The following is a 26,210-nucleotide window of genomic DNA, read 5'->3' on the forward strand; positions in this document are numbered from 1 at the left end:
CTAAACTGGATATTTTAATTCCTGTAATAAAATCTCCTATAACAAAAAGATGGGCTTAAACTCTTTATTAGAATTGCTATTCCTGACACTGCAAACTCTTCCCTTTTTTGCCTCCAAGGCTAACTACAAAGCAGACTGGAAGAAAACCCTTGCCAAAGGCTATGATCTGAAACCAGATGCCATTCCAATTATTGCCGCTAAAGCTTCTCGGAATATTGCAAGCGATGTAAGTAGGATTTACATCCAGTGGAACACATACCCCTCCTGCATTTTGTTATTTATTATTATTTACCTGTGCTGGAGACCTCTATTCCTTCTTTAGCAAAAGGTTAAAAGTGACTCCTCATTCCTCTCTTAAACATCTCCAGGTAAATATTTGTGTATTGAAGTGTTTACTGAGGCTGTTCAGTAATTTATTATTATTATTATAGTCTTAATTAAAAGCTGAATGTCCCTGGGAGTTGCAGGCCTGCATCAATGACAATGGTGAGGGAGGGCTTTTAGCTACAAATGTGGGTTGAGATATGTACCAGGTGTCAAGACAAGCTGAAAAATCCAATAATCCTCTTCTTTTTTTGACCTAAATAATCCTGTGCTGTCATAAAAAACATTTATGAGGTTGTAGAGTGAACTGCAGCATTAGTGCTTTGGAACTCAGTGTTTTAAACCCATCCAAAGTGTGTTTTCTCTTCCCCAAGTGGGTAAAGCTGTTTTTCCTTTGTCTCTAGTACAAATACAAGGAATCCTACGAGAAAGACAAAGGCAAACAGGTCGGGTACCGGAGCCTGCAGGACGACCCCAAACTTGTTCACTACATGAACGTGGCCAAACTCCAGTCGGATCGGGAATACAAGAAGGATTATGAAGTTACCAAGACCAAATATCACACTCCTCTGGATATGTTCAGCGTGACAGCTGCCAAGAAAGCCCAGGAAGTGGTGACAAACGCTGGCTATAAGCAGCCAATCCACAATTACACCCTCCTGCCTGATTCCATGAACCTGGAGCTGTCCAGAAACGTGATGCAGCTTCAGAGTGATGTATGTCATCGATAATCAGCTCCGTTTTTAATTCTCATCAGGACTGTGTGACATCATTAGTCTTTTAAGGCTAAAAAATTAGTCTATATAATCCAATATATATTGTATAGGATTAACAGTAGCTTGGGATGTAAGTGATTGGTCTGGAACCATTTATTTTTCAAACGTTATCAGAATTATGTGCAACTATTAAGTTCTAGGAAACTTATCTAGCAAGTAACAACTTTTTTATGTCTCTCCCTATTTGGCATATTCCCAAGAAATGAGCATAGTTTACTAATTAGCGTATCTTTGTCGTCAGATTTTAATTATTGCAGTTTTATTTCTCCTAAATAATGACTCTATCATACTTAAATTTTAATTAAATCTAAATTGCCTCTCCAAAGTGAAGGACCAGGATAAGTTTTTATGCTTTACCTGTTTTATATATATATATATAGACGCTAATTTTTCTTGCCTCACTGTGTTTTTCTTGTTTGTTTTTGGAAAGAATCTGTACAAATCTGACTTCAACAACTGGCTGAGAGGAGTTGGCTGGGTCCCAATTCAGTCACTGGATGTAGAAAAGGCCAAGAAAGCCACGGATATTCTCAGTGAGAAGAAGTACCGCCAGCATCCCGACCAGCTCAAGTTCTCCATCCCCATGGATGCCATGGAACAAGTGCTGGCCAAGCAAAATGCCAAGACCATGAACAAGGTGGGGAGTTGTTGGATTGACCCAAAGTTTGGGCCTTTGTCTCGCAAAGCTGTGGGGCAAGGTGCATTCCCACTGGAATTATTAGAATTTCCAATGGGTGTGGTGGTTCCTTGGTTAAGACTGGACACTGAGAGATCATGGTAAGCCTCTGACTGCTCGTAATTAAAGGAGTTTCTTTTTCTGTTTCTAAAGATTTCTTCTCCAGATTTATAATACTTTGATACTCCTTTTTCTGTAGGATGTATTCACAATAAGTGAACTACAGAAAACCTGGAATTCTGTCAGTTTTGTACAAGTTTACTGGAAAATGGTGTTCTTTACACTTGCCTCTAGTTATCCAGGATACCACTAATCCTTATTTCTTGTTTTCCATGGAAAGAATGTTTGTGAAAATAAATTTTGCTTTCCATTAATGCAGGGAAGAACACAGGTTGGAAACTTCCTGCTTCAATATTTATTAATTATCAAAACATACTTTGCATATTTCTCACAATACTAAAGAAAAGAGGAAGATAATGTTGTTCCTCAGCAGCTCTGTGAAGGTTATTTCTGGTGCTAATAACATTCCGAGGAAATATTATTTATTGCAAATGAGCAGAACAAAAGCAAACTCTTATTTTATGAGTTCAGTACCTTTTCAATGCTAAAAATTCCTTTGTAATTGCAGAGGCTGTACACAGATAAATGGAACAAAGAGAAGACCAGCATTCATGTGATGCCAGACACCCCAGAGATCCTGCAGTGCAAAGTGAACCAGATGACAATGAGTGACGTGAGTCGCTGTGCTGGCGGTGGGCGTTCAGTGCCCCGCTGCCATTTCAATGCCTTGTGTGAAAGCGTTTAACTTCAGGGTTCTGCCTTCGTGACACCTGCTCTCTTTCACATCTGAACTTAGAAACTTTACAAAGCTGGATGGGAGGAGGACAAGAAGAAGGGTTACGACTTGCAGCCAGATGCAATTCCCATAAAAGCAGCCAAAAGCTCCAGAGACATCGCGAGCGACGTGAGTCTGGTTTTGTGAAACCATTCCGTGACTTTATTTCAATTAATTGACTAAAGCTGAGATCTTGTGATCTATTTTTTCAGTGATAAAACAGAGCTTAACAATGCATTTTTTTCCGCTGAGTTTTTTGCTGTTCTTTCTCTTTCCTGCTCCCAGTATAAATACAAGCAGGCCTACGAGAAGGCCAAAGGGAAGCACATCGGCTTCCGCAGCCTGGAGGACGACCCCAAGCTGGTGCACTTCATGCAGGTGGCCAAGATGCAGTCTGACAGGGAGTACAAAAAGGATTATGAGAAGGCCAAGACTAATTTCCACACTCCAGTTGACATGGTCAGCGTGGTGGCAGCCAAGAAAGCTCAGGAAGTGGCCACCAATGCAAACTACAAGAACTTAATCCACACCTACAACGTCCTGCCCGATGCTATGAGCATTGAATTGGCCAAAAACATGATGCAGTTGCAAAGTGATGTAAGTAAGAGGTTCTTCAGCCTTTGAACTGTGGATGCTGAGCTGCTTAGTTTATGAAAAACTCTGTAAGATAAATAGCATTATTTTCGTAGTGAAATTAGGTCAGGTGTCCACAAAAGTGTAGTAAATTATACAAGTTTTTCAACAATTACAGGCGTTTTATTTTTCCTAGACTCTGAAATATTAAATTAATATCCTTGAGCTTAGAAATAAGCAATTTTATAAATATTTAGTCCTTACATGTCCCATCTGGATCTTCAGGAGCAACAGTTACGTGCAGACCAAGACAGGAAAAACTTCACTTTTCCTTAATGCATTTTGTCTTGTACTTCCAAATTTATGAACTATTTTATTCTTCATATTGGTTTTTATCTACTTTCTGCCTGCAGAATCAATACAAAGCAGAGTATGATGAAACTATGAAGGGTGTTGGGTGGGTCCCACTGGGCTCCCTGGAAGCTGAGAAGAACAAAAAAGCCATGGAAATTGTGAGTGAGAAGAAGTATCGCCAGCATCCAGACAAGTTGAAGTACTCTGTTCCTATGGATTCCATGAACATGGTCTTGGCTTTAAATAATGCCAAAATCATGGATGAGGTAAGAAATTGCTCATCAGAATTCGTTTAAGCTTGCAGAAGTGGGCAACAATCTACATCTGATTTAATAGTCGACCCTATGGTATGCAGTGCTTTAGAAAACGTGATTTAATTTTGTAGCAAATGAATGTGCTTTAAGTGCTAAAATAAAAAGATAAATGTTCCTCCCGTGGTAGTAGCACATCATTGTCAAGGCAGTTTGGATTTCAAGTGGCAAACGGTATTTTAAATTGTTTTACTTAATAATATCAGATTTTGAGGTATCTATTTTTTTTTAATCCTTCCAGCACAAGTACAAAGAAGCCTGGGAAGAAGACAAAAAGAAAATTCACATCACTCCAGATATTCCACAGATTGTTTTAGCAAAAGCAAATGCATTCAATTTAAGTGAAGTGAGTATTGTTTGTAAGGCCATGATCTTGCTCTTATTTTTTGATTAGGAGTAAGTGAGATGAGAGCATGCAAAGGTCTCACCTTGCTAACCTGTAGTAATTTCACAAAACCTACTAATTTTCCTTTTCCCTGCTTCCTTCCCCGAAATTAGATACCCAGAATTGCCAATGAAAAGCCATGTTTATAGTCAGGTTGTGAACTGTTCATGAAGACCGTTAGAATATAACAGTTATTAACAAAATACAGTAGGCTTTGAGTACTGTTCATGTTTGCTACTGTATTTATTATTTTATTATTGATTTTTTTATTTCCCCATTCGCAGGGTTTTGTACAGGGTTCAAAATGCAGGTAGCACCTGGCTTTTTGGTAAAAGATGACATTATAGACGGGTTTTGGTGGCCAATTTTTAAATCTGCATATGCTAAATAAAGTATTGCTTGTGATTAAGCACACCTGAAATGTGGGCAGAAATAAATATTTTATTCTCTTTATTTTTTTAAGTTGACATCCTTACAGATGTAACTTTTCACTGATATTTGTGCATGTGAAATACGTGTAAATTTTTGGGTTTTTAAAAGATGTTTCTTTTTCCTTTTGCAGAAAATGTACAGATCTTCATTTGAAGAAACCAGGAAGAAAGGATATGATCTCAGGGCTGATGCTATTCCTGTCAAAGCTGCCAAAGCTTCCAGGGATATTGCAAGTGATGTAAGTTCTTGGGAGAAAATGTGGGCAGAGACAGCTTCTGCTGTCCCAGGGTGCTCCAGCCTGGCCTTGGACACTTCCAGGAATCCAGGGGCAGCCACAGCTGCTCTGGGCAATGTGTGTTAGGGCCTCAGCACCCTCACAGGGGAGAATTTTTTCCTTAATTTCAAATCTAAATGAATTCAAGTCTCTGTTTCTGTTCTTTTCCAGTATAAATACAAATTAGGGTACGAACAGGACAAGGGGAAACTCGTCGGCTTCCGCAGCCTCCAGGATGATCCCAAACTTGTCCATTGCATGCAAGTGGCCAAGATGCAGTCGGACAGGGAGTACAAGAAGGCCTATGAGACGAGCAAGACTCACTACCAGACACCTTCTGATGCCCTCAGCGTGGTGGCAGCCAAGGAGGCCCAGGACCGTGTCACCAACACCGGCTACAAACGCCTGATCCACCAGTACATGCTCCTGCCAGATGCCATGAGTTTGGAGCTGTACAGGAACATGAATCAGATCCAAAGCGATGTAAGTTTTCTTTTTGCGGCCTCTGTTTTTACATCGTGGCTGCAGTTTGGAAAGAGCGGGATTATTTTTTACGAGCTGTCCTTCTTTTTGTGGCTTTCGTTTCTCCGTCATGGCTGTGTTTCGGAAAGAACTGGATTAATCTGCATGAGCTGTTTGTGCATGGTAAACTTTGCTTTTGTCTCCTGTTTGGCAGAATGAGTACAAGCAGGATTACAAGGAGTGGTTCAGGGGGATTGGTTGGAGTCCCATTGGTTCTCTGGACGTGGAGAAATCAAAGAAAGCCACGGAGATTGCGAGCGATCGGAAGTACCGGCAGCACCCCAGCACGTTCCCCTTCACCAAACAGAACGATGCCATGGACCTGGTCCTTGCAAAGCAGAATGCAAACATCATGAACAAAGTGAGTATTTAGGGGAAAAGCCAGGCAGGCATTCACGTATCATCCATTCCAATGACCACTCTGTAAATCTCTGTCACACCTTTATGTGGCAGTGTTCCCCTGGGAAAAACAACTTTCACGGGCTCCTCTTTTTTAATTTTTTTTTTTTTTTCTCACTGAAACTGTTCTTGATAAACAGCACTGGTTAAAGAAATCTCTTCTCATTCTTCTGCAACCTGTATTCATCCCATTCTAATATAGAAATTACTGGTCCTGAAAATCTTGATAGTTTGGTTTGATTAGAAGCAACACTGGGCAGTAATTCAGCTGATTCTGGATTAGATCATTACGCAGTAAAATAAGTCTGAGTCAGCACCTTCACCTTGTTACTCATCCATATCCAAATGGAAAGGTGAAAACCCTGGAAAAAACTTTCTTTGTCATTTATATTAACACATCTGATGTAACTTTCTGTCCACAGCATGCTTATACCCAAGCCTGGGAGAAGGATAAAACACAGGTCCACGTGATGCCAGACACACCAGACATTCTACAGGCCAAACAGAACAAGACAAACTACAGTCAGGTAGAGTATTTTGATACATCCTATCTATATTTTAAATTAATATCTACTGGAGATTTAGAACACAGGCAAGAATTTCACGTGGGTAATATTTTCAGAGTAAAATAAATACCAGCTTCAGGCTAGCAAGGTAACAGACTAAATTGCATTATAATGTATGGAAAATATAAGTCCTGCTTTTGAAGTCCAGAAGGGCACAGTCTGTACTCTATGCTTAGCATAGAATTAAGCCATGTTAAAAATTCCTTGCTATAAAATTACAAGTTAATTGTGTATATTTTTAACCTAACCTATGGGAAAAAGTAGATATGGTGATTCCAGCTTTTCTCTCAGCTTTCAGGTAGGAGAAATTAACAATTATGCCAGTGGAAAACACTCAGGTTTTGCTTTGCATCATTGCTTAGGGGCAAATCTTTGACTTAAGAAAGCCTGTACTTAAAGTCAACTGAGCACAAACTGATTGACTGTTGAATGGCTTCATGCAAATCTTATTAAAATCTGTTAAGCCAATCAAAAAGTGTTCAGTTATCTCAGATGTATGTGTTTCAAATTCTCCAGATGTGTTTCAAATAAAGGTAAGCTATAGTAGGAAGCTGCTAAATAGTGAACAACTATTTAGTCCATGTCCTAAGCCTTGGAAGAGCAGCATTCCTTGTTTATCAGTTTCCCATTTTTCAGTTCCCATTCTAGCAGCCCTTCTCTCATAACTGAAGCCCGTGAGGTGACCAGAATTTGGATCATTAGTGTATCTAAATAGCAGGTGACATACGTATTACTGCTTTTAATTAATATTGTTTTTAATTTTAGAAACTCTACAAGCTTGGCTGGGAGGAAATGATAAAGAAAGGCTATGACCTCACACCTGAAGCCATGTCAGTGAAGGCTGCCAAAGCTTCGAGGGACATTGCAAGTGATGTAAGCAGCATTTTTACCTCAGTGTGCCACGCATTGATCTGGTTGTTATGACCTACAGAGTCACAGTAAATTGGAATACACCTCTCTGCTAAGCTGTTTCTTGGAGTCAAAGCCAACATTGCTGACCAAACTCCTTCCTGAGCTGTTTTTGTCCAATTTAACAAGGGTTTCTCTGGCATCTTAACAAGTCCAAAGTTTGGTCCATTCATGACACTGCTGGTCATAAAAAGGGAGCAGTTTTATGCTCTTTTGGCTGCTTCATTTTCAGAGCAGCAGCAAATATGGTCCAATTGGCTGAGCCCAGAGAAATCCTCATTACAACTCTGAAACGGATGTGGTGACGCATGGGCTGCTGTTACCATAACTTGGTACAAATACAACTCCTGCATTTGTGGAAGAGATTTTATTAATCATTAGGAAATGTCTCCTGAGATTAAGTATCTTTGTATTTCATAATTTTTCATTCTTGACGATGTTATTCATCAGAATATTTCAGTGTGTCAATATTAGGGAGTTCTGAGCAGAGTGAGCGTGTGAATCAGGTGGCACAGGAAACCATTCCTGTTGCCATGCTCTCTTCCTTTCCAGAGACTCTTTCTTTCCCAGGGAGAGCATTCACTGGCACCAAGTCATGCACATCAGTCAAGGGGCTGCTAAAACTTTACAAGTTGCCATAACAAGTTGCTTTTTTATAGAATCATAGAATCACAAAATTATTTGGGTTGGAAGGGATGGTTCCGCCTTTTCTGTGGGTGAGGCCACACTCCACTATCCCAGGTTGCTCCAAGCCCCATCCAGCCTGGCTTTGGACACTCCCAGGGGTAATTTCATGAGGAACATTAAGATGAAGGGAATATATTGGTGTTTTGCTTGTATATTTTACCCTTAGACGTTTGTCGCTGTGATTTGAGTGGTACTTCCTTTGCCATTGCAGTTCAAGTACAAAGAAGGGTACCGCAAGCAGCAGGGACATCACATCGGCTTCCGCAGCTTGCAGGATGACCCCAAGATGCTGTGGTCCATGCAAGTAGCTAAAATGCAGAGTGAGAGGGAGTACAAGAAAGACTTTGAAAAGTGGAAGACCAAGTTCAATATGCCCGTGGATATGCTGGGCTTCCTTCTGGCTAAGAAGTGTCAGGAGCTGGTCAGTGACGTGGACTACAAACGGATACTGCACCGCTGGACTTGTCTGCCAGACCAGGTCGATGTCGCCGAGGCAAAGAGGGTCAACGAGCTGCAGAGTGATGTAAGCTCCCTCTGGGTTTAATTCCCTTATTTCCATGTAAAATAATCACTGCTGGTTGGAAAGTATCTTTGATGACTCGCTTTTGATATCAGTATAGATCGGATTGGAGCGAAACTGCCAGTTAGACTTTTCATTGGGTTTTATCAATGAACACCGAAATAATCTGCTGTGGTTTTGATTTTCATCCTTAACAGAACCTGTATAAGTCAGATCTGCAGTGGCTCAGAGGCATTGGATGGAGTCCTTTGGGATCTCTGGAAGCTGAAAAGAACAAGAAAGCTTCTGAAATACTGAGTGAGAAGAAGTACAGGCAGCACCCAGACACTGTTAAGTTCACAAGTATCCCAGATGCCATGGATGTCGTCTTGGCAAAATCTAATGCCAAAAATAGGAGTGATGTAAGTTGCCTCTAGAGACAGAACGTGGGGTTCAGTAAGTGAATACATTATTATACGTTTTTAAAAGGATCTCTGGTTCAGAACATGCACTTAAAATATACAGACAGCAGGAGTTTGTAGTCAGGGCCTCACTGTTCTTTGTGCCTTGTTCAGAAGATGAAGATCTTGAGAGCTGATAATTTACTCGGTATAACTATAAACAAGACCTTTAGTAGGCAGTGTATAAATATACAGTTTTAATGCCGATTCCTTGGCATTACATGGGTTTAAAGCAGAAAAAAAGGTTGTATTTCAGTAAGAAGTCATTGTATTGTTTCATTTTGATGTCTTGTCTTGTTTACATCCCCAGTTCTTGCTTAGTACATCTTTGCTTTGCTAATGCAGAGAAAAGGTGAACTGAAATTACCGCTGTGCAGGTGATTCTTGGATCAGACCAGCTTTTTGTTCGTGTGTCTTTCAGATACTCTACAAGGAAGCTTGGAACAAGGACAAGACTAAAGTTCACATCATGCCTGATACACCTGAAATTTTGCTGGCTAAATCAAACTTGATTAACACAAGCGATGTAAGTGTGCATTTGAAACTGGGCATAGAGAATCACAGGGTTGTATTACTCACCTCCACAGAAAGCTGTGGGAATAATTCAGGTTAATATATTTCCTGAAAGAAAATTTTGATCTTCAGTGAAATAATCAGAAAACATTTAAACAGTGATTTAAAAATATTTTATATCCAAGGTTACAAAATACATGTCATTAATAACAAGGCATGGAGTTTAATTTAATAATTTAAACTGTTTTTGGAAACCTGTGCTTTCTTTTCAATAGTCAGAGGCGGGAAGCTGTAGTATTGAAAAACTCTCTAGAGAGCTTTACCTGCGTTAATTCCTTTGAATCCTTCTCCAACAGAAATGTTACAAAGTAGGATATGAGGAGCTGAAGAAGAAAGGCTACGACCTCCCTCCTGATGCCATCCCTCTCCAGACAGCCAAGGCATCCCGAGACATAGCCAGTGAGGTGGGTCTTGCAGAGGGAAAATGAGAGTGGGGCACATAATCTTGGATAAAAAAGGTTTATATTTAACAGGAGGAGATATGTAAAATTTTACCACTGTTGTATTGCTGTCCACCTCAAAGGTTGTGTAATTCTTAATGGTGTAATTAATTAAATTAAATACAATAATTTAAAGATTATATTATAGAGCTATGAGAAATCCCGTAATATCTCAGAGACATTATAACAAATACTAAAAATTTTGGGAAAAAACACAAGCAAATTAAAATATGTTAGATTCAAAATGATTGATTTGTGTATTGACAAGAGAAACTGAAATGGCAGTTTGGAAACAAGTGGTAATTGTTGCTTCTGTGTTCCATTAGTACAAATACAAAACCGCATACAGAAAACAGCTGGGCCACCACATCGGGGCCAGGAACATCGAGGATGACCCCAAGATGATGTGGTCGATGCACGTGGCCAAGATCCAGAGTGACAGGGAGTACAAGAAAGCCTTTGAAAAGTCCAAGACCCACTTCAGCAGCCCTGTGGACATGCTGGGAGTGGTGCTGGCCAAGAAGTGCCAGGAGCTGGTCAGTGATGTGGATTACCGTCACCCCCTGCACCGCTGGACGTGCCTGCCGGACCAGAGCGACGTTGTCCATGCCAAGACAGTGTACGACCTGCAGAGCGATGTGAGTTGTTCTCTGCTGGCTGTGTCACAGCCTTCTGTTGTCTGTGCTGTGTTTTTTCTACTGTTGGAGGAGGGGCCTGTGTGGCAGGGAAAGAGCAATGGGGACAAGTGTTTTTTTATGAAGAACCAGCAGCTGGCAAAGACAAACCCTGAGGGCAGTGGAGAATGGTATGGAGAGCCTTAGGGGATGGGTGCAAACACTGAATGAGTGGCTGGTGAGTTGACCCAGTGGAATGTGCTCCATTAAGCAGAGTTTCCCGTGGTATGAGATGAGGTTGGTTGGAGTGAGGAGGTTGCTGAGCTGATCTTTTCCTTTCCTGTCCCTGCAGAACGTGTACAAGTCTGACCTGCAGTGGCTGAGGGGCATTGGCTGGTCCCCAATTGGATCACTGGATGTTGAGAAGAACAAGAGGGCGAGCGAGATCCTGAGTGACAAGAAGTATCGGCAACACCCAGACACCATCAAATTCACGAGCCTTCCTGACTCAATGCCCATGGTGCTGGCAAAGCACAACTCCAAAATCATGGACCAGGTGACGTTTCCTCATATTTGCATCCTGAAGGAAACAGACGCTTTCCCTAGTCAAGATGTCGGTCCTTCCATGGCCCAGTTTGTACAAGGGGAATGTTGGCTTCTCTTGCCTCAGGGATTTGTGTTCCTTGTTTGAGAGAAAACTCTCTTTTGTGTGGTTGGAGCAGAAATGGGGTACAGTGTGGAAAAGGGTGAAGCATTAGAAAGTTTTGGGGAAAGGGCAGGATTTTCTGTGTCAGTGCAAAGTAGAGCCCCCTTGCATTGGTTCAAGGAGCTGAGCTGAGTTGTTTCCCTGAGCCTGTGTGACGTTGTTTGCTGTCCTCCTCGTTTTGCAGCGCTCGTACATCGCAGCCTGGGAGAAGGACAAAACCAGCATTCACATCATGCCGGACACGCCTGGGATCCTGCTGGCGCAGCAGAACAAAGTGAACTTCAGCGAGGTGGGTGGTTGTTGTGGCTGCAAGGTCTGTCCCTGGGCCCTGCCGTGTGCCAGCAGCAGCGTTGTCTGAGGGTGTGGTGGTGTCTGTTTCAGAAACTGTACAAGCAGGCGATGGAGGAGGAGAAGAAGAAGGGCTACGACATGCGGGCTGATGCCATTCCCATCACATCTGCCAAAGCTTCCCGGGACATTGCCAGTGATGTGAGTGCACAGGAGCCTTTGTGGCACACGCTGTCACACGGGTGCCACATGACAGCGGTTGAACCCAGGGTTTGCAACTGAGCCAAATGGAGGCAATAAATCCATTACCTGTTACTGCCACTCAGCTATCCTTCGATGTTTTTGTTCTGCTCTGTACAGCTGTCGCTGTCCCTGCAAGTTATGGGTGTGCACTGCTGCAAGGGAAGGCCTGGGTGATGTGGGAGAGTAGCTGTGGGAGCCGGGTGATGGACATAGCCCGAAGCAGAGTCCCTCATGGGCTCGTGAGTGCATCTCCTTGTGCAACAAGCTGGAGTTCTGAGGTGTTAGGCAGCCCTCAGCACTGCCTGTCTGTGTGGCCCTCACTCTGCAGCCACACAGCTGAGCTGTGCATGACGAAAGAAAACCCAAACCAAGTTTACATTTAAGAATTAAAGCTATATAAAAAAGCGTAATTTTTTTTAACTCTTAGGTTTTAATATAAAATTGCATTTCTGTATGTGTTAGCTGTCTTTATTTAATCTTCCCAGCAGGTCTGTGTAGTTACATTTTATTACCTCAGTAGTTTGAGTAAGAGTTGATTTGGCCATTGTGCTTGGAGATCAGTAAATGATTCTTTATGTACAGGGTATTTATTGAACTTCAGGTCTTTGGTATAGCTTTCATGATTCAGAGACTTTTCTTCCTCTCAGTTACTAAGCAGTAGCTCTTAATATATAGGCCAGGATGAGTCTTGGAAAATGTGTTTTATCAGAAGAATAATGTGTGGATTCTTTTCTAGCTGTACACAGTAGGTCATCAGCTGAGCACTCACACTGTAAAATCTCTGTGGTTTCAGCTGATAAATTGGTTGGAGGTGATGCCACAGGGGTTGCTAAGAATGTAAAAAAGCCTAAAATAATACTCACTGCATACTGTTTTTTCCTACAGTACAAGTACAAGGAAGGGTATCGCAAACAGCTGGGCCACCACATCGGGGCCAGGAACATCGAGGATGACCCCAAGATGATGTGGTCGATGCACGTGGCCAAGATCCAGAGTGACAGGGAGTACAAGAAAGCCTTTGAAAAGTCCAAGACCCACTTCAGCAGCCCTGTGGACATGCTGGGAGTGGTGCTGGCCAAGAAGTGCCAGGAGCTGGTCAGTGATGTGGATTACCGTCACCCCCTGCACCGCTGGACGTGCCTGCCGGACCAGAGCGACGTTGTCCATGCCAAGACAGTGTACGACCTGCAGAGCGATGTGAGTTGTTCTCTGCTGGCTGTGTGACAGCCTTGGGTTTATTCTACTGCTGTGTTTTTTCTACTGTTGGAGGAGGGGCCTGTGTGTCGGGGGAAGAGCAACAGGATGAAATCCTTGTCTTCTGGAGAGCAAGAGTTGGAAAGTCTTGGGTGCAGATGGATATGGTATGAAAAGCCCTAGGAGATGGGTACAGCCTGGGTGGCTGGTGGGGTGACCCAGTGGAATGTGCTCCATTAAGCAGAGTTTCCCGTGGTATGAGATGAGGTTGGTTGGAGTGAGGAGGTTGCTGAGCTGTTTGTACCTGTTCCTGTCCCTGCAGAATGTGTACAAGTCTGACCTGCAGTGGCTGAGGGGCATTGGCTGGTCCCCAATTGGATCACTGGATGCTGAGAAGAACAAGAGGGCGAGCGAGATCCTGAGTGACAAGAAGTATCGGCAGCACCCAGACACCATCAAATTCACGAGCCTTCCTGACTCGATGCCCATGGTGCTGGCAAAGCACAACTCCAAAATCATGGACCAGGTGAGGTTTCCTCATGTTTGCATCCTGAAGGAAATGAGCACCTTCCTTTCCATGGGCGTTGTTCTTTGTCCTTGCATGGTCTCGGTTATTCAAGGGGGAGGCTTCATCCTCTTGTCTCAGGGATTTGTGTTCCTTGTTTGAGAGAAAACTCTCTTTTGAAGCTGTAATGGGGTACAGTGTGGAAAAGGGGGAAGCATTGGAAACGTTGGGGAAAGGAAAGGTGTTCCTGGGTCTGTGCAAAGTAGAGGCCTCTTGCATTGGTCCATGGGCCTGATTTGCTCATTGAGTTTGTTTCCCTGAGCCTGTGTGACATGGTTTGCTGTCCTCCTCGTTTTGCAGCGCTCGTACATCGCAGCCTGGGAGAAGGACAAAACCAGCATTCACATCATGCCGGACACGCCTGGGATCCTGCTGGCGCAGCAGAACAAAGTGAACTTCAGCGAGGTGGGTGGTTGTTGTGGCTGCAGGGTCTGTCCCTGGGCCCTGCCGTGTGCCAGCAGCAGCGTTGTCTGAGGGTGTGGTGGTGTCTGTTTCAGAAACTGTACAAGCAGGCGATGGAGGAGGAGAAGAAGAAGGGCTACGACATGCGGGCTGATGCCATTCCCATCACATCTGCCAAAGCTTCCCGGGACATTGCCAGTGATGTGAGTGCACAGGAGCCTTTATGGCACATGCTGGGGCTGAGTGTTTTGTTACTCTAAACTCTCTGTGGCTTCAATTGCTGTGTTTTCTGGAGGTGGCACTACAGGTGTCTTGGTGACATAAAAAACTCCAACCAAACACTCAGTGAACATTTTTTTTGTCCATAGTACAAGTACAAGGAAGGGTATCGCAAACAGCTGGGCCACCACATTGGGGCCAGGAACATCGAGGATGACCCCAAGATGATGTGGTCGATGCACGTGGCCAAGATCCAGAGTGACAGGGAGTACAAGAAAGCCTTTGAAAAGTCCAAGACCCACTTCAGCAGCCCTGTGGACATGCTGGGAGTGGTGCTGGCCAAGAAGTGCCAGGAGCTGGTCAGTGATGTGGATTACCGTCACCCCCTGCACCGCTGGACGTGCCTGCCGGACCAGAGCGACGTTGTCCATGCCAAGACAGTGTACGACCTGCAGAGCGATGTGAGTTGTTCTCTGCTGGCTGTGTTGCAACCACAAGTCTCTCTTGTGTTCTGTTCCTCTGCTGGGAGAGGGGCAGGTGGGGATAATAATTGTTGGCTGACTCTGTGGGACTGAGGGTTTGTTGTGGCACTTCTTGTCATGGTCAGTCTGCGATGATATTTTAGTGTCCTCATAGGTCATGGTCACAATGAATCCTTTCTTGCCATGAACATTTTATGGGGAGAGTTGTGGTTGGGATCTTTGCTACAGTAAGGCAGGGGAATATTTAACTCAGGTAACAGAGTCAAATATTTGCAATTTGAGGACCAACAGTGGCAACGGCAAGCTCTGGGTGCAGTGGTGGATGGTACAAAAGGTCTTGGGAGGTGTAAGGCACCTTCCATGCCACTGCCAGCTGCAGAATGTAAAATGGGGCAGGTCTTTGCTGGGGTTACTAAGATGGAGAGGGAGGGTGGTGGGTTCCTTGGCAGATGCTTGGGCTGTCGGAAGAGAGGGGAGCCAGGTGTCTGGTGTAGATCTTAACAGGAGTCCCATTCCCGGTGTACGGTGGGTTGACGCAGGGAAAAATGTTCCATTTGGTAGAACTTCCTGTGGTATGAGGTTGCTTGGAGTGAGGAGGTTGCTGAGCTGTTTGTACCCGCTCCTGTCCCTGCAGAACGTGTACAAGTCTGACCTGCAGTGGCTGAGGGGCATTGGCTGGTCCCCAATTGGATCACTGGACGCTGAGAAGAACAAGAGGGCGAGCGAGATCCTGAGTGACAAGAAGTATCGGCAGCACCCAGACACCATCAAATTCACGAGCCTTCCTGACTCGATGCCCATGGTGCTGGCAAAGCACAACTCCAAAATCATGGACCAGGTGAGATTTCCTCGCATTTGTATCCTGAAGGAAATGAGCACCTTCCTTTCTGAGAATCTTGGTCTATGTCCTTCCAAGGCCCAGGTTGTGCAAGGACAGAGAAATCTCTCTTGCCTCTGGGATTTGTGTTCCTTATTTGAGAGAAAACTCTTGTTTCGTGTGGTTGGAGCAGTAATGAGGTAGAGCAGTGGAAAAGAAAAGAGTGAAGCATTGGAAACATTGGGGGAAAGGAAAGGTGTTCCTGGGTCTGTTCAAAGTAGAGCCCTCTTGCTTTGGTTCATGGACCTGATTTGTTCATTAAGCCTGTATGATCATGCCTCCCTCTGTCCTCCTCGTTTTGCAGCGCTCGTACATCGCAGCCTGGGAGAAGGACAAAACCAGCATTCACATCATGCCGGACACGCCTGGGATCCTGCTGGCCCAGCAGAACAAAGTGAACTTCAGCGAGGTGGGTGGTTGTTGTGGCTGCAGGGTCTGTCCCTGGGCCCTGCCGTGTGCCAGCAGCAGCGTTGTCTGAGGGTGTGGTGGTGTCTGTTTCAGAAACTGTACAAGCAGGCGATGGAGGAGGAGAAGAAGAAGGGCTACGACATGCGGGCTGATGCCATTCCCATCACATCTGCCAAAGCTTCCCGGGACATTGCCAGTGATGTGAGTGCACAGGAGCCTTTATGGCACGTGCTGGGGCTGAGTCTTATCTTTCTTTGAAATCTCTGTGGCTTCAGCTGCTTTGTTTTCTGAAGTTGGGGCCACAGGTGTCTTGGTGACATAAAAACCCCTAAACTAACACTCAGTGAACATTATTTTTGTCCATAGTACAAGTACAAGGAAGGGTATCGCAAACAGCTGGGCCACCACATTGGGGCCAGGAACATCGAGGATGACCCCAAAATGATGTGGTCGATGCACGTGGCCAAGATCCAGAGTGACAGGGAGTACAAGAAAGCCTTTGAAAAGTCCAAGACCCACTTCAGCAGCCCTGTGGACATGCTGGGAGTGGTGCTGGCCAAGAAGTGCCAGGAGCTGGTCAGTGATGTGGATTACCGTCACCCCCTGCACCGCTGGACGTGCCTGCCGGACCAGAGCGACGTTGTCCATGCCAAGACAGTGTACGACCTGCAGAGTGATGTGAGTTGTTCTCTGCAGGCTGTGTGACAGCCTTGGGTTTATTCTTCTGCTGGAGGAGTCTGTGTGTCAAGGGAAGGTCAAGGGAATTCAAATCCCTTTTTTTTCTGGAGAACCAAGAGTTGGCAAAGGCAAGAAATTGCGCTCCTGAGAATGGTCTGAAGAGCCTTAGGAGATGAAAGAAAAGGCTCTTCCAATATGTCTGCAGGTTGCAGATGGCCAAATGGTGTAGGTCTTTATTGGCAGTACCAAGAAGATAGAGGGGGAAGATTTGTGGGTTGCTTTATAGCCTCTTGTGGTGTTGCAAGAGTGGGGAGACAAGTTTTTGCGAGCTGAGCTTACCTGAAGTCACTTTTGTGGAACAGGCTGGTGGGTTGACCCATGGGAACGTGCTCCATTAAGCGGAGTTTCCTATCATAGGAGATGAAGTTGTTGGACTGAGGAGGTTGGTTGGAGTGAGGAGGTTGCTGAGCTGTTTGTACCTGTTCCTGTCCCTGCAGAACGTGTACAAGTCTGACCTGCAGTGGCTGAGGGGCATTGGCTGGTCCCCAATTGGATCACTGGACGCTGAGAAGAACAAGAGGGCGAGCGAGATCCTGAGTGACAAGAAGTACCGGCAGCACCCAGACACCATCAAATTCACGAGCCTTCCTGACTCGATGCCCATGGTGCTGGCAAAGCATAACTCTGAAATCATGAACCAGGTGAGATTTACTCGCATTTGTATCCTGGATCAAATGGGCACCTTCTTTCCCTGGATGTTGTTCAATGTCCTTCCATGGCCCAGTTTGTGCAAGGGGAATGTTGGGTCCTCTTGTCTCAGGGATTTATGTTCCTTGTTCAAGATGAAGTTTTTGTTTGCATGGTTAGAGCAGTAATGGGGTACAGTGTGGAAAAGAAAAGGGTGAAGCATTAGAAAGTTTTGGGGAAAGGGCTGGATTTTCTGTGTCAGTGCACAGCAGAGCCCCCTTGCTTTGGTTCAAGGAGCTGAGGTGAGTTTGTTTCCCTGAGCCTGTGTGACGTTGTTTGCTGTCCTCCTTGTTTTGCAGCGCTCGTACATCGCAGCCTGGGAGAAGGACAAAACCAGCATTCACATCATGCCGGACACGCCTGGGATCCTGCTGGCGCAGCAGAACAAAGTGAACTTCAGCGAGGTGGGTGGTTGTTGTGGCCGCAGGGTCTGTCCCTGGCCCCTGCCGTGTGCCAGCAGCAGCGTTGTCTGAGGGTGTGGTGGTGTCTGTTTCAGAAACTGTACAAGCAGGCGATGGAGGAGGAGAAGAAGAAGGGCTACGACATGCGGGCTGATGCCATTCCCATCACATCTGCCAAAGCTTCCCGGGACATTGCCAGTGATGTGAGTGCACAGGAGCCCTTGTGGCACATGCTGGGGCTGAGTCTTATCTTTCTTTGAAATCTCTGTGGCTTCAGCTGCTTTGTTTTCTGAAGGTGGGGCACAGGTGTCTTGGTGACATAAAAACCCCTAAACTAACACTCAGTGAACATTTTTTTTGTCCATAGTACAAGTACAAGGAAGGGTATCGCAAACAGCTGGGCCACCACATTGGGGCCAGGAACATCGAGGATGACCCCAAGATGATGTGGTCGATGCACGTGGCCAAGATCCAGAGTGACAGGGAGTACAAGAAGGACTTTGAGAAGTCCAAGACGAGGTTCAGCAGCCCCGTGGACATGCTGGGAGTGGTGCTGGCCAAGAAGTGCCAGGAGCTGGTCAGTGATACCGATTACCGGCACTACCTGCATGAATGGACTTGTCTGCCTGACCAGAATGATGTGATCCATGCTAGGGAAGCCTACGACCTCCAGAGTGATGTGAGTATTTGCTGATAAGCTCTGCACTACTGAAATATTTGTAGATTCCTTGGAATATAAACTAGACTAGTTGCTCTCTTATAGTATTTTTTCTCACTGTGTTGTTTTTTTTCCCCTCCTATTCCAAACAGAGTCGTAATTTGCCTGTTCTTTGCCTGTTCCAAGCAAGGTCATTATATTTTGAGGATTGAAGGGATCTGAATATAAGGGCCTTATGAAGGTTTACATAGAGCCAAATGGCAGAATTAGGTCCATAAAATCCTTCATAATAGGGAATTTTAATAAATTTAAGTGCTTATTCTGATAAAGAGGGCAAATTTTTAACTGCTACCTTTATATTTTGTAACAGAACTGCTACAAGTCTGACCTGCAATGGCTGCGGGGCATTGGCTGGGTCCCAATTGGGTCCTTGGAAGTTGAGAAGGCCAAAAAGGCTGGGGAGATCCTGAGTGATAAAATTTACCGCCAGCATCCAGACACCATCAAGTTCACCAGCATCCCAGATTCTCTCCCGATGGTCTTAGCCAAGCAGAACGCAGACACCATGAACAAGGTGAGTCTGGTTTTGATCAGGTTAACACATCCACATTCTCTGCCTAAACCCCTGAGACAGGACTAGGACCACAGACCTGTGAGATTTCAGCCCAGTAAGGCTGTAAAAATGTAAGTTCCATTCTTGGTAATCAATGGGAAACATTTTCATCAAGAGTTGATTTAATAATATCTTCCGAGATAATTACTAAGTTAATTTGTCACAATTATCGATTGTGAATGTTTCCAAATTCTCTGCTCTGTGTCTCCTGCAGCGATTGTATACTGAGGCCTGGGATAAAGACAAGACACAAATCCACATCATGCCTGACACGCCTGAAATCACACTGGCAAGAGAGAACAGGAAAAACTACAGCCTGGTGAGTGTGGGAGCTCTCCAAATGTAACTGCTCTGTGTCATGGCTGGGTCTGGAATGTTCTGGGAAGCCTTCTAGAGGTGACACTACCAGTTTCCTTAAGTAACTCCCATATTTATCAAAAAAATTGTGACTTTAAAAACATTGTTTGTATATTTGTGGTAGTGCATACATAGAACAGTGAGCACTGCTGAGAAGAAATTCCATAAATTCTGCACAAGTTGTGTGCTTCCACTGAATTTTTGGGGAGTCATTTCTGCTAGTGTGCATAATGTTGGGAAGGCAAAAATTAATACCAGAAAATGAATTACTAGCATAATTATGAAAAGGTGTGATGCCAGTGTTCAGCATTATTTTAGGCAAACAGGTTCACATCAGCAAGCCACATCAGCAGTTTTAAAAAGTAATTTTGCTCCATTTGTACAGAAGAAAAGTTTAGCTCTAAATTGTATTCAATGTTACATTATTTAAAGCAGTAAAATAATAACTAGTTAACAATTGTATTTAGCAAAGGTCTTCCTTTGACATGAATTTGTATCAGCTAGTGATGTGGGGTTTTTGAGTTAAAGGTAGATAAAACTGGGTATAATAAGTCTAAACACAATTATTAGATCTACTTCCAAGCAATTTGTTTTGCATTGAATATAATATATGGAACTTATATGATTGCCATTGTTTAATTCTTCATCTAGAAACAATACAGACAGGCCATGGAGGATTCAAAGAAGAAAGGCTATGATTTGAGAGCTGATGCCATCCCCATCCAAGCGGCCAAAGCATCCAGGCAAATTGCCAGTGATGTAAGAATCTACTTTTTTGTTTCTTTCTGTGTTGACATCTCTCCTCTGCAACCTGTAAATTATCAGCTGAACTCTGTAAAAGGCACTGTAGTTTAACTGTGACCTTAAGTAATAGATTTTTGCAAGTGAATGATCATGTATGTTTAAAAAAAAAATGTTTATAATTATAAGAACAATATAATGCTACTATCATGATAACCATATAGCTCATAAGCCTATATATGTAAATAAGTATTTACAGTATGTATATCATTATTATATATAATAAGGATTACATGCATTTAAGAGGATCAGGATTATTTGTCACTGATATTAGTAAAGCACATTTCTTCAAAAAGTAAAATGATAAAAAATTTCTGTTTAGTTGTTTTAACTCAAATGGCAAAAATCTTTAGTCCTAGAATCCTAGAATATTATTAGCATAGGAACTGATTTGACCCTTTGGGGTTTTTTTCAACCGTAGGTTATAGATAAGTTTGTAAAGGTTATTGTTAGAAATATTTAATATGAGTCACTGATATTTATGGGTGATACAGAAATGTAATTTCTTGGTTTGTGTTTCAGTACAAGTACAAGGAAGGGTATCGCAAACAGCTGGGCCACCACATCGGGGCCAGGAACATCGAAGATGACCCCAAGATGATGTGGTCGATGCACGTGGCCAAGATCCAGAGTGACAGGGAGTACAAGAAGGACTTTGAGAAGTCCAAGACGAGGTTCAGCAGCCCTGTGGACATGCTGGGAATTGTGCTGGCCAAGAAATGCCAAGGGTTGGTCAGTGACATTGACTACCGGCACTACCTGCACCAGTGGATCTGCCTGCCCGACCAGAACGATGTGATCCACGCCAAGCAAGCCTACGACCTCCAGAGCGATGTGAGTTCTCTGGCGTTTGGATTTTGCTGAGGAATGTATTTGATATTTTACATAACTGGATCAGGCCGTCTTGTTATGATGTGGCAGAACCAACGTCTCGAGATTTATTTTTAAATTTTGTGGCTGCCTCAAACTGAGCTCTCCAACAGGATGTGTTAACTAACTGATACTTCAAGGAAATCCTCTAATTCCAGAATTGCTATCTATCGTGTACCGTTCTGTGAAACTTGGATAATGGTTTCACTCTTAATGTCGTAGAAATGAAGCTGTTTTTTCTATATTTTCTCTTGTGCTTTGAATTTACTTAAATTACTTGTTAAGTTGATAGTGAGGTGATTTACTGGTGAACTATTCACCATGTAAGTTGCATTATTGTTATGATTGATAGGATAACCCGTGGGGGTGATTTTCTTTTTTTATATTTTTAACAGAACTGCTACAAGTCTGACCTGGAATGGCTGCGGGGAGTTGGCTGGGTCCCAATTGGTTCCTTGGAAGTTGAGAAAGCCAAGAGAGCAGGGGAGATCCTGAGTGACAAAATTTACCGCCAGCATCCGGACACCATCAAGTTCACCAGTGTGCCGGATTCCCTGGAGATGGTGTTGGCCAAGCAGAACGCAGACACCATGAACAAGGTGAGTCCTGACCCCGCTGGGTGACACATCAGAGGTCACTGCCTCACCCCAGCAGGCAGGACTGGGAATGAACTGAGCACAAGAAACACTCATTGGTTTATTCCTTCTCCATAATCAATGTGGTGTTTTTAAAGTGTTTTACATGTCCACAAGTCAATCCTCCTTTTGTTAATACTGTCTCTTCCTAATTGCCTAACTGATTATTCATGTTACATTTCCTATATTTTTTATCTGGTGTGGTCTGTGTTTTCCATGATTATTGAAATATTAACCTGGTTTGGAATGCCTTATCAATCTCTTCCTGATTTCTTTTTTAGCGTTTGTACACTGAAGCGTGGAACAAAGACAAGACCACGATTCACGTCATGCCTGACACCCCAGAAATCCTGCTGGCCAAACAAAACAGAGTGAACTACAGTGAGGTGAGTGCAGCTGAAATCTGAGACCATTAACTTGTACTTCTGACAAGTACACTTTTGTCATTTCTGACTTTTAGTTAACATTAAAATATTGTCAGGTTGTTTATTTTCACAAATGGTCTGTTGTTGTGCTGAAATCAGAGTTGTTCCAGGAACTGACCTCCTGGATATCTAATTGGGCTATTAAAATATATATTGTCCCCTGTAAAAAAAGAAATAATTTCTACAGCAAGGCATGAAAATAACTTGTTTTGCCTTGCTTTCCCTAAATGATTTCCATTTTCCAAACATCTACAATAGATTTACAAGGTCTTTGAAATCTGCAGGTTTTTATTTTCTAGTGAACGTAGAGCTGGGCTGAAGATGTTTAAGTTGCCTGAAAATCAACAATATTGTGTAGGGACATGAATAGTTTTATTACTCAGATGTGCTGAACTGAAAAGCTGTTTTGTTTTTTTAACTAAATTGTGAATTATTTTCTCACAGAAAATGTACAAACTGGCCTTGGAGGAGTCGAAGAAGAAGGGCTATGATTTGCGTTATGATGCCATTCCCATCCAGTCTGCCAAAGCCTCCAGGGAGATAGCCAGCGAGGTGAGCAGGCTTTGTTCTCATTCCTCCATGGATCTGGTAATGGAAAAGAATCAAAATGTTTGCTATTGTCATGCCTCATAGAATTGGTAATATTGAAATCTATTTTCATAGTGGTTCTTTTTAATGATTCCATTACATTGCCATGGAAGAAAGGGCTAGCCAGTATTTTCATTGTGATGAATATACCACTCTAATAAATAAATATAATAATGTGAAGATTATTGATATGCCCCCTGCAATACTTCTGTTGATGTCCATGGATATTGAAGCAGCATGATCAAAAAGGTGTTATGAACCAATGGTAGAGTTTGTCAGGGTAATTTCTGATTCAAACTGTATTTCTGTTCAAGTGTCATAATGAAATCCAAGAAGTCTGAACTTAAAACCAGGGATAAACTATACAATGGCTATGATAGCTTTTGCTTCTGGGATGAGGCAGCATCACTTAGAGATGGAAGATAACAGATTTTTATGCTCCTTATTTTCTATCAAGTTTGATACTTCAGCTCTTTGCATCAAGATCAGATCATATGGTCTTAATCAAGGAGTTTTGTAAAAAAATTTTAAAGTTAATATTTACAATTTAATCCTTATGGTAAAAGAATGTGAAATATCAGACTTGTTAGAATGTGACAGTAAATGTTTAGCAAATTGAAAGTGTCTTATATAAAAACTCTAAGATAATTATATCTAATAAAAATGCTTCTTATGTGAAAATTAATCCAAGAGCAGAAAGATTTACATCATATTTTTATCTTTACAAAATAATGAGTATGTTAAACAGTCATTTGTTAATTTGTCAATACACCAAGTAACTTTACATCTCTTCTGTTTCAGTACAAGTACAAGGAAGGGTATCGCAAACAGCTGGGCCACCACATTGGGGCCAGGAACATCGAGGATGACCCCAAGATGATGTGGTCGATGCACGTGGCCAAGATCCAGAGTGACAGGGAGTACAAGAAGGACTTTGAGAAGTCCAAGACGAGGTTCAGCAGCCCCGTGGACATGCTGGGAATTGTGCTGGCCAAGAAATGCCAAGGGTTGGTCAGTGACATTGACTACCGGCACTACCTGCACCAGTGGATCTGCCTGCCTGACCAGAACGACGTGATCCACGCCAAGCAAGCCTACGAGCTCCAGAGCGATGTGAGTTCTCTGGCGTTTGATTTTTGCTGAGGAATGAGTTTATTTGACATAACTGGATCAGGCCGTCTTGTTCTGATGTGGTAGAACCAACTTCTCGAGATTTACTTTTAAGTTTCGCAGTTAATTGATGCTCAGATCTCCTATAGGTTATATTAGCTAATTGATATTTGAATGAAATCCTGTAATTCCAGGACCTGGAGTATTTATCATTTACCATTCTGTGAAGCATGGATAATGGTTACATTCTTAATGTAGGCAAAATGCTGTCATTTTTTCTACAGTTTGCTCTACAGTTTTGAATTTGTTTGAATGAAGAATTGATAGAAAAGTTATTTCCATTGGTAAATATGCATAGTGTAACATAGATTATTATGATTATTTTATTAAAATAACTTGCACAATTTTTTCTTGTTACAGAACTGTTACAAGTCTGACCTGGAATGGCTGCGGGGAGTTGGCTGGGTCCCAATTGGTTCCTTGGAAGTTGAGAAAGCCAAGAGAGCAGGGGAGATCCTGAGTGACAAAATTTACCGCCAGCATCCGGACACCATCAAGTTCACCAGTGTGCCGGATTCCCTGGAGATGGTGTTGGCCAAGCAGAACGCAGACACCATGAACAAGGTGAGTCCTGACCCCGCTGGGTGACACATCAGGGGTCTCTGCCTCACCCCAGCAGGCAGGACTGGGCGTGAACTGAGCACAAGCAATGCTGCAGGTCAGACATGATGCATTTTCAATCAGATACTCTTCTTTCACTCAAAACTCTTAGGCCAGGTAATGGAAGACTCAAATTTGTGTAATATTCTGCATTATACATTTAAATCTTTTCCTTGGCTTGTGTGTTAAATGCTTTGGTTTATTCATTATTCTGAAGCAGTGTGGCATTTTCCTTAATGTTTGTAAACTCCCTCAGATAAATTCTCCTTTTGTTGATATTACTTTTACCAGATTTAAATAACTGTATGTCCATGTTATATTTTATAGTGTCATAAAATGATTTGGGTTAGAAGGGACATTAAAGATCATTTTATTCCAGCTCCCTGCCATGGGAATTGAACAATTTCTGCTAGACCAGGTTCCTATCATTTTAATTAATGTGTTTTCCATGATTATTGAGATATTAACCTGGTTTGGAATGTCCTATAAATCTCTTGTTGTTTTCCTTCTTAGCGTTTGTACACTGAAGCGTGGAACAAAGACAAGACCACGATTCACGTCATGACTGACACCCCAGAAATCCTGCTGGCCAAACAAAACAGAGTGAACTACAGTGAGGTGAGTGCAGCTGAAATCTGGGACCATTAAAGAGTTTCTGATAAGTACACTTTTGTCATCTTTGATTTTTTAATTAACAGTGAAATATTGTTGGGTTGTTTATTTTCATACATGGCCAGTTCCAGTACTGAAATCAGAGTTGTTCTTTCACAAAAATATATTTTCTTTCAAGATATATTTTCTGCCATAAATAAGAAATCATTTCTACAGCAAGCTGGGGAAATATGTAATTTAATTTTTTAAATGTTCCAGTCTTTGCCTTCCCTATATGATTTCCATTTTCCAAACATCTATAATAAAATTGCAAGGTCTTTGAAATCTGCTTTTTTTTCCTAGAGAATGGTATTTAAATTTTCTGAAGATGAGCGGTATTGGTTAGGGACTTCATTTGTTTTGCTGCACAGTTTGCTGAACTGAAATGCAATTTTGAATTTTGGGTTTTTTTTTTTAACTAAGTTGTGAATTATTTTCTCACAGAAAATGTACAAACTGGCCTTGGAGGAGTCGAAGAAGAAGGGCTATGATTTGCGTTATGATGCCATTCCCATCCAGTCTGCCAAAGCCTCCAGGGAGATTGCCAGCGAGGTGAGCGGGCTTTGTTCTCATTCCTCCATGGATCTGGTAATGGAAAAGAATCAAAACCTTCAGTTGTTTGCTAATGTCATATTTCATAAAATAGATATTATAGAAATCTGTTTTCATAGTCATTCTACCACTTGCCTTTATTACACAGAAATAATGGATAGCCAGTATTTCTTGCATGAGTTATCTATCACAGTAATGAATAAATATAATAAAGTGAAGATTATTGATATGCCCCCCATTGCCATCCATGGCTGTTCACGTAGGATGAACTAAAAGATGTAGGAGTCTGTGCTACAGTTTGTTAAGCTAATTTCTGAATAGTTGTCAAATAATTCCTGATTCAATATGTCTTTAAAATCTGTCCCCGAAAGAGATATGTAAGTAAATAAATTCTAAAAGTTAAAATGCTTGTCTATTCTGGAGGAAAGAAATAAATCTGCTTCAGTGTCACATTGAAATCCAAAATGTTG

At 42.8% G+C, this 26,210-nt stretch overlaps 1 protein-coding gene across 24 annotated transcripts in view; it reads left to right on the plus strand.

Annotated features, from left to right (window-relative positions):
* NEB (nebulin) overlaps positions 1–26,210 on the plus strand; it is a 101,607-nt gene that overhangs the window by 13,302 nt on the left and 62,095 nt on the right. For all 24 annotated transcript variants that reach the window (XM_058421413.1, XM_040070475.2, XM_058421416.1 and 21 more), the window contains 45 exons: positions 119–226; positions 729–1,040; positions 1,531–1,737; positions 2,405–2,509; positions 2,633–2,740; positions 2,897–3,208; positions 3,598–3,804; positions 4,091–4,195; positions 4,797–4,904; positions 5,112–5,423; positions 5,617–5,823; positions 6,284–6,388; positions 7,193–7,300; positions 8,235–8,546; positions 8,741–8,944; positions 9,405–9,509; positions 9,853–9,960; positions 10,323–10,634; positions 10,963–11,166; positions 11,501–11,605; positions 11,698–11,805; positions 12,733–13,044; positions 13,364–13,567; positions 13,907–14,011; positions 14,104–14,211; positions 14,377–14,688; positions 15,344–15,547; positions 15,891–15,995; positions 16,088–16,195; positions 16,361–16,672; positions 17,170–17,373; positions 17,719–17,823; positions 17,916–18,023; positions 18,188–18,499; positions 18,849–19,052; positions 19,306–19,410; positions 20,100–20,207; positions 20,772–21,083; positions 21,515–21,718; positions 22,036–22,140; positions 22,624–22,731; positions 23,569–23,880; positions 24,298–24,501; positions 25,051–25,155; positions 25,633–25,740. In XM_058421413.1, coding sequence (XP_058277396.1) covers positions 119–226; positions 729–1,040; positions 1,531–1,737; positions 2,405–2,509; positions 2,633–2,740; positions 2,897–3,208; positions 3,598–3,804; positions 4,091–4,195; positions 4,797–4,904; positions 5,112–5,423; positions 5,617–5,823; positions 6,284–6,388; positions 7,193–7,300; positions 8,235–8,546; positions 8,741–8,944; positions 9,405–9,509; positions 9,853–9,960; positions 10,323–10,634; positions 10,963–11,166; positions 11,501–11,605; positions 11,698–11,805; positions 12,733–13,044; positions 13,364–13,567; positions 13,907–14,011; positions 14,104–14,211; positions 14,377–14,688; positions 15,344–15,547; positions 15,891–15,995; positions 16,088–16,195; positions 16,361–16,672; positions 17,170–17,373; positions 17,719–17,823; positions 17,916–18,023; positions 18,188–18,499; positions 18,849–19,052; positions 19,306–19,410; positions 20,100–20,207; positions 20,772–21,083; positions 21,515–21,718; positions 22,036–22,140; positions 22,624–22,731; positions 23,569–23,880; positions 24,298–24,501; positions 25,051–25,155; positions 25,633–25,740 — 8,136 coding nt within the window. The remainder of the gene's footprint in view (positions 1–118; positions 227–728; positions 1,041–1,530; positions 1,738–2,404; positions 2,510–2,632; positions 2,741–2,896; positions 3,209–3,597; positions 3,805–4,090; positions 4,196–4,796; positions 4,905–5,111; positions 5,424–5,616; positions 5,824–6,283; positions 6,389–7,192; positions 7,301–8,234; positions 8,547–8,740; positions 8,945–9,404; positions 9,510–9,852; positions 9,961–10,322; positions 10,635–10,962; positions 11,167–11,500; positions 11,606–11,697; positions 11,806–12,732; positions 13,045–13,363; positions 13,568–13,906; positions 14,012–14,103; positions 14,212–14,376; positions 14,689–15,343; positions 15,548–15,890; positions 15,996–16,087; positions 16,196–16,360; positions 16,673–17,169; positions 17,374–17,718; positions 17,824–17,915; positions 18,024–18,187; positions 18,500–18,848; positions 19,053–19,305; positions 19,411–20,099; positions 20,208–20,771; positions 21,084–21,514; positions 21,719–22,035; positions 22,141–22,623; positions 22,732–23,568; positions 23,881–24,297; positions 24,502–25,050; positions 25,156–25,632; positions 25,741–26,210) is intronic.

This window comes from Hirundo rustica, chromosome 7 (genome assembly GCF_015227805.2).
Source record: "Hirundo rustica isolate bHirRus1 chromosome 7, bHirRus1.pri.v3, whole genome shotgun sequence".
Classification (NCBI taxonomy): Eukaryota; Metazoa; Chordata; class Aves; order Passeriformes; family Hirundinidae; genus Hirundo; species Hirundo rustica.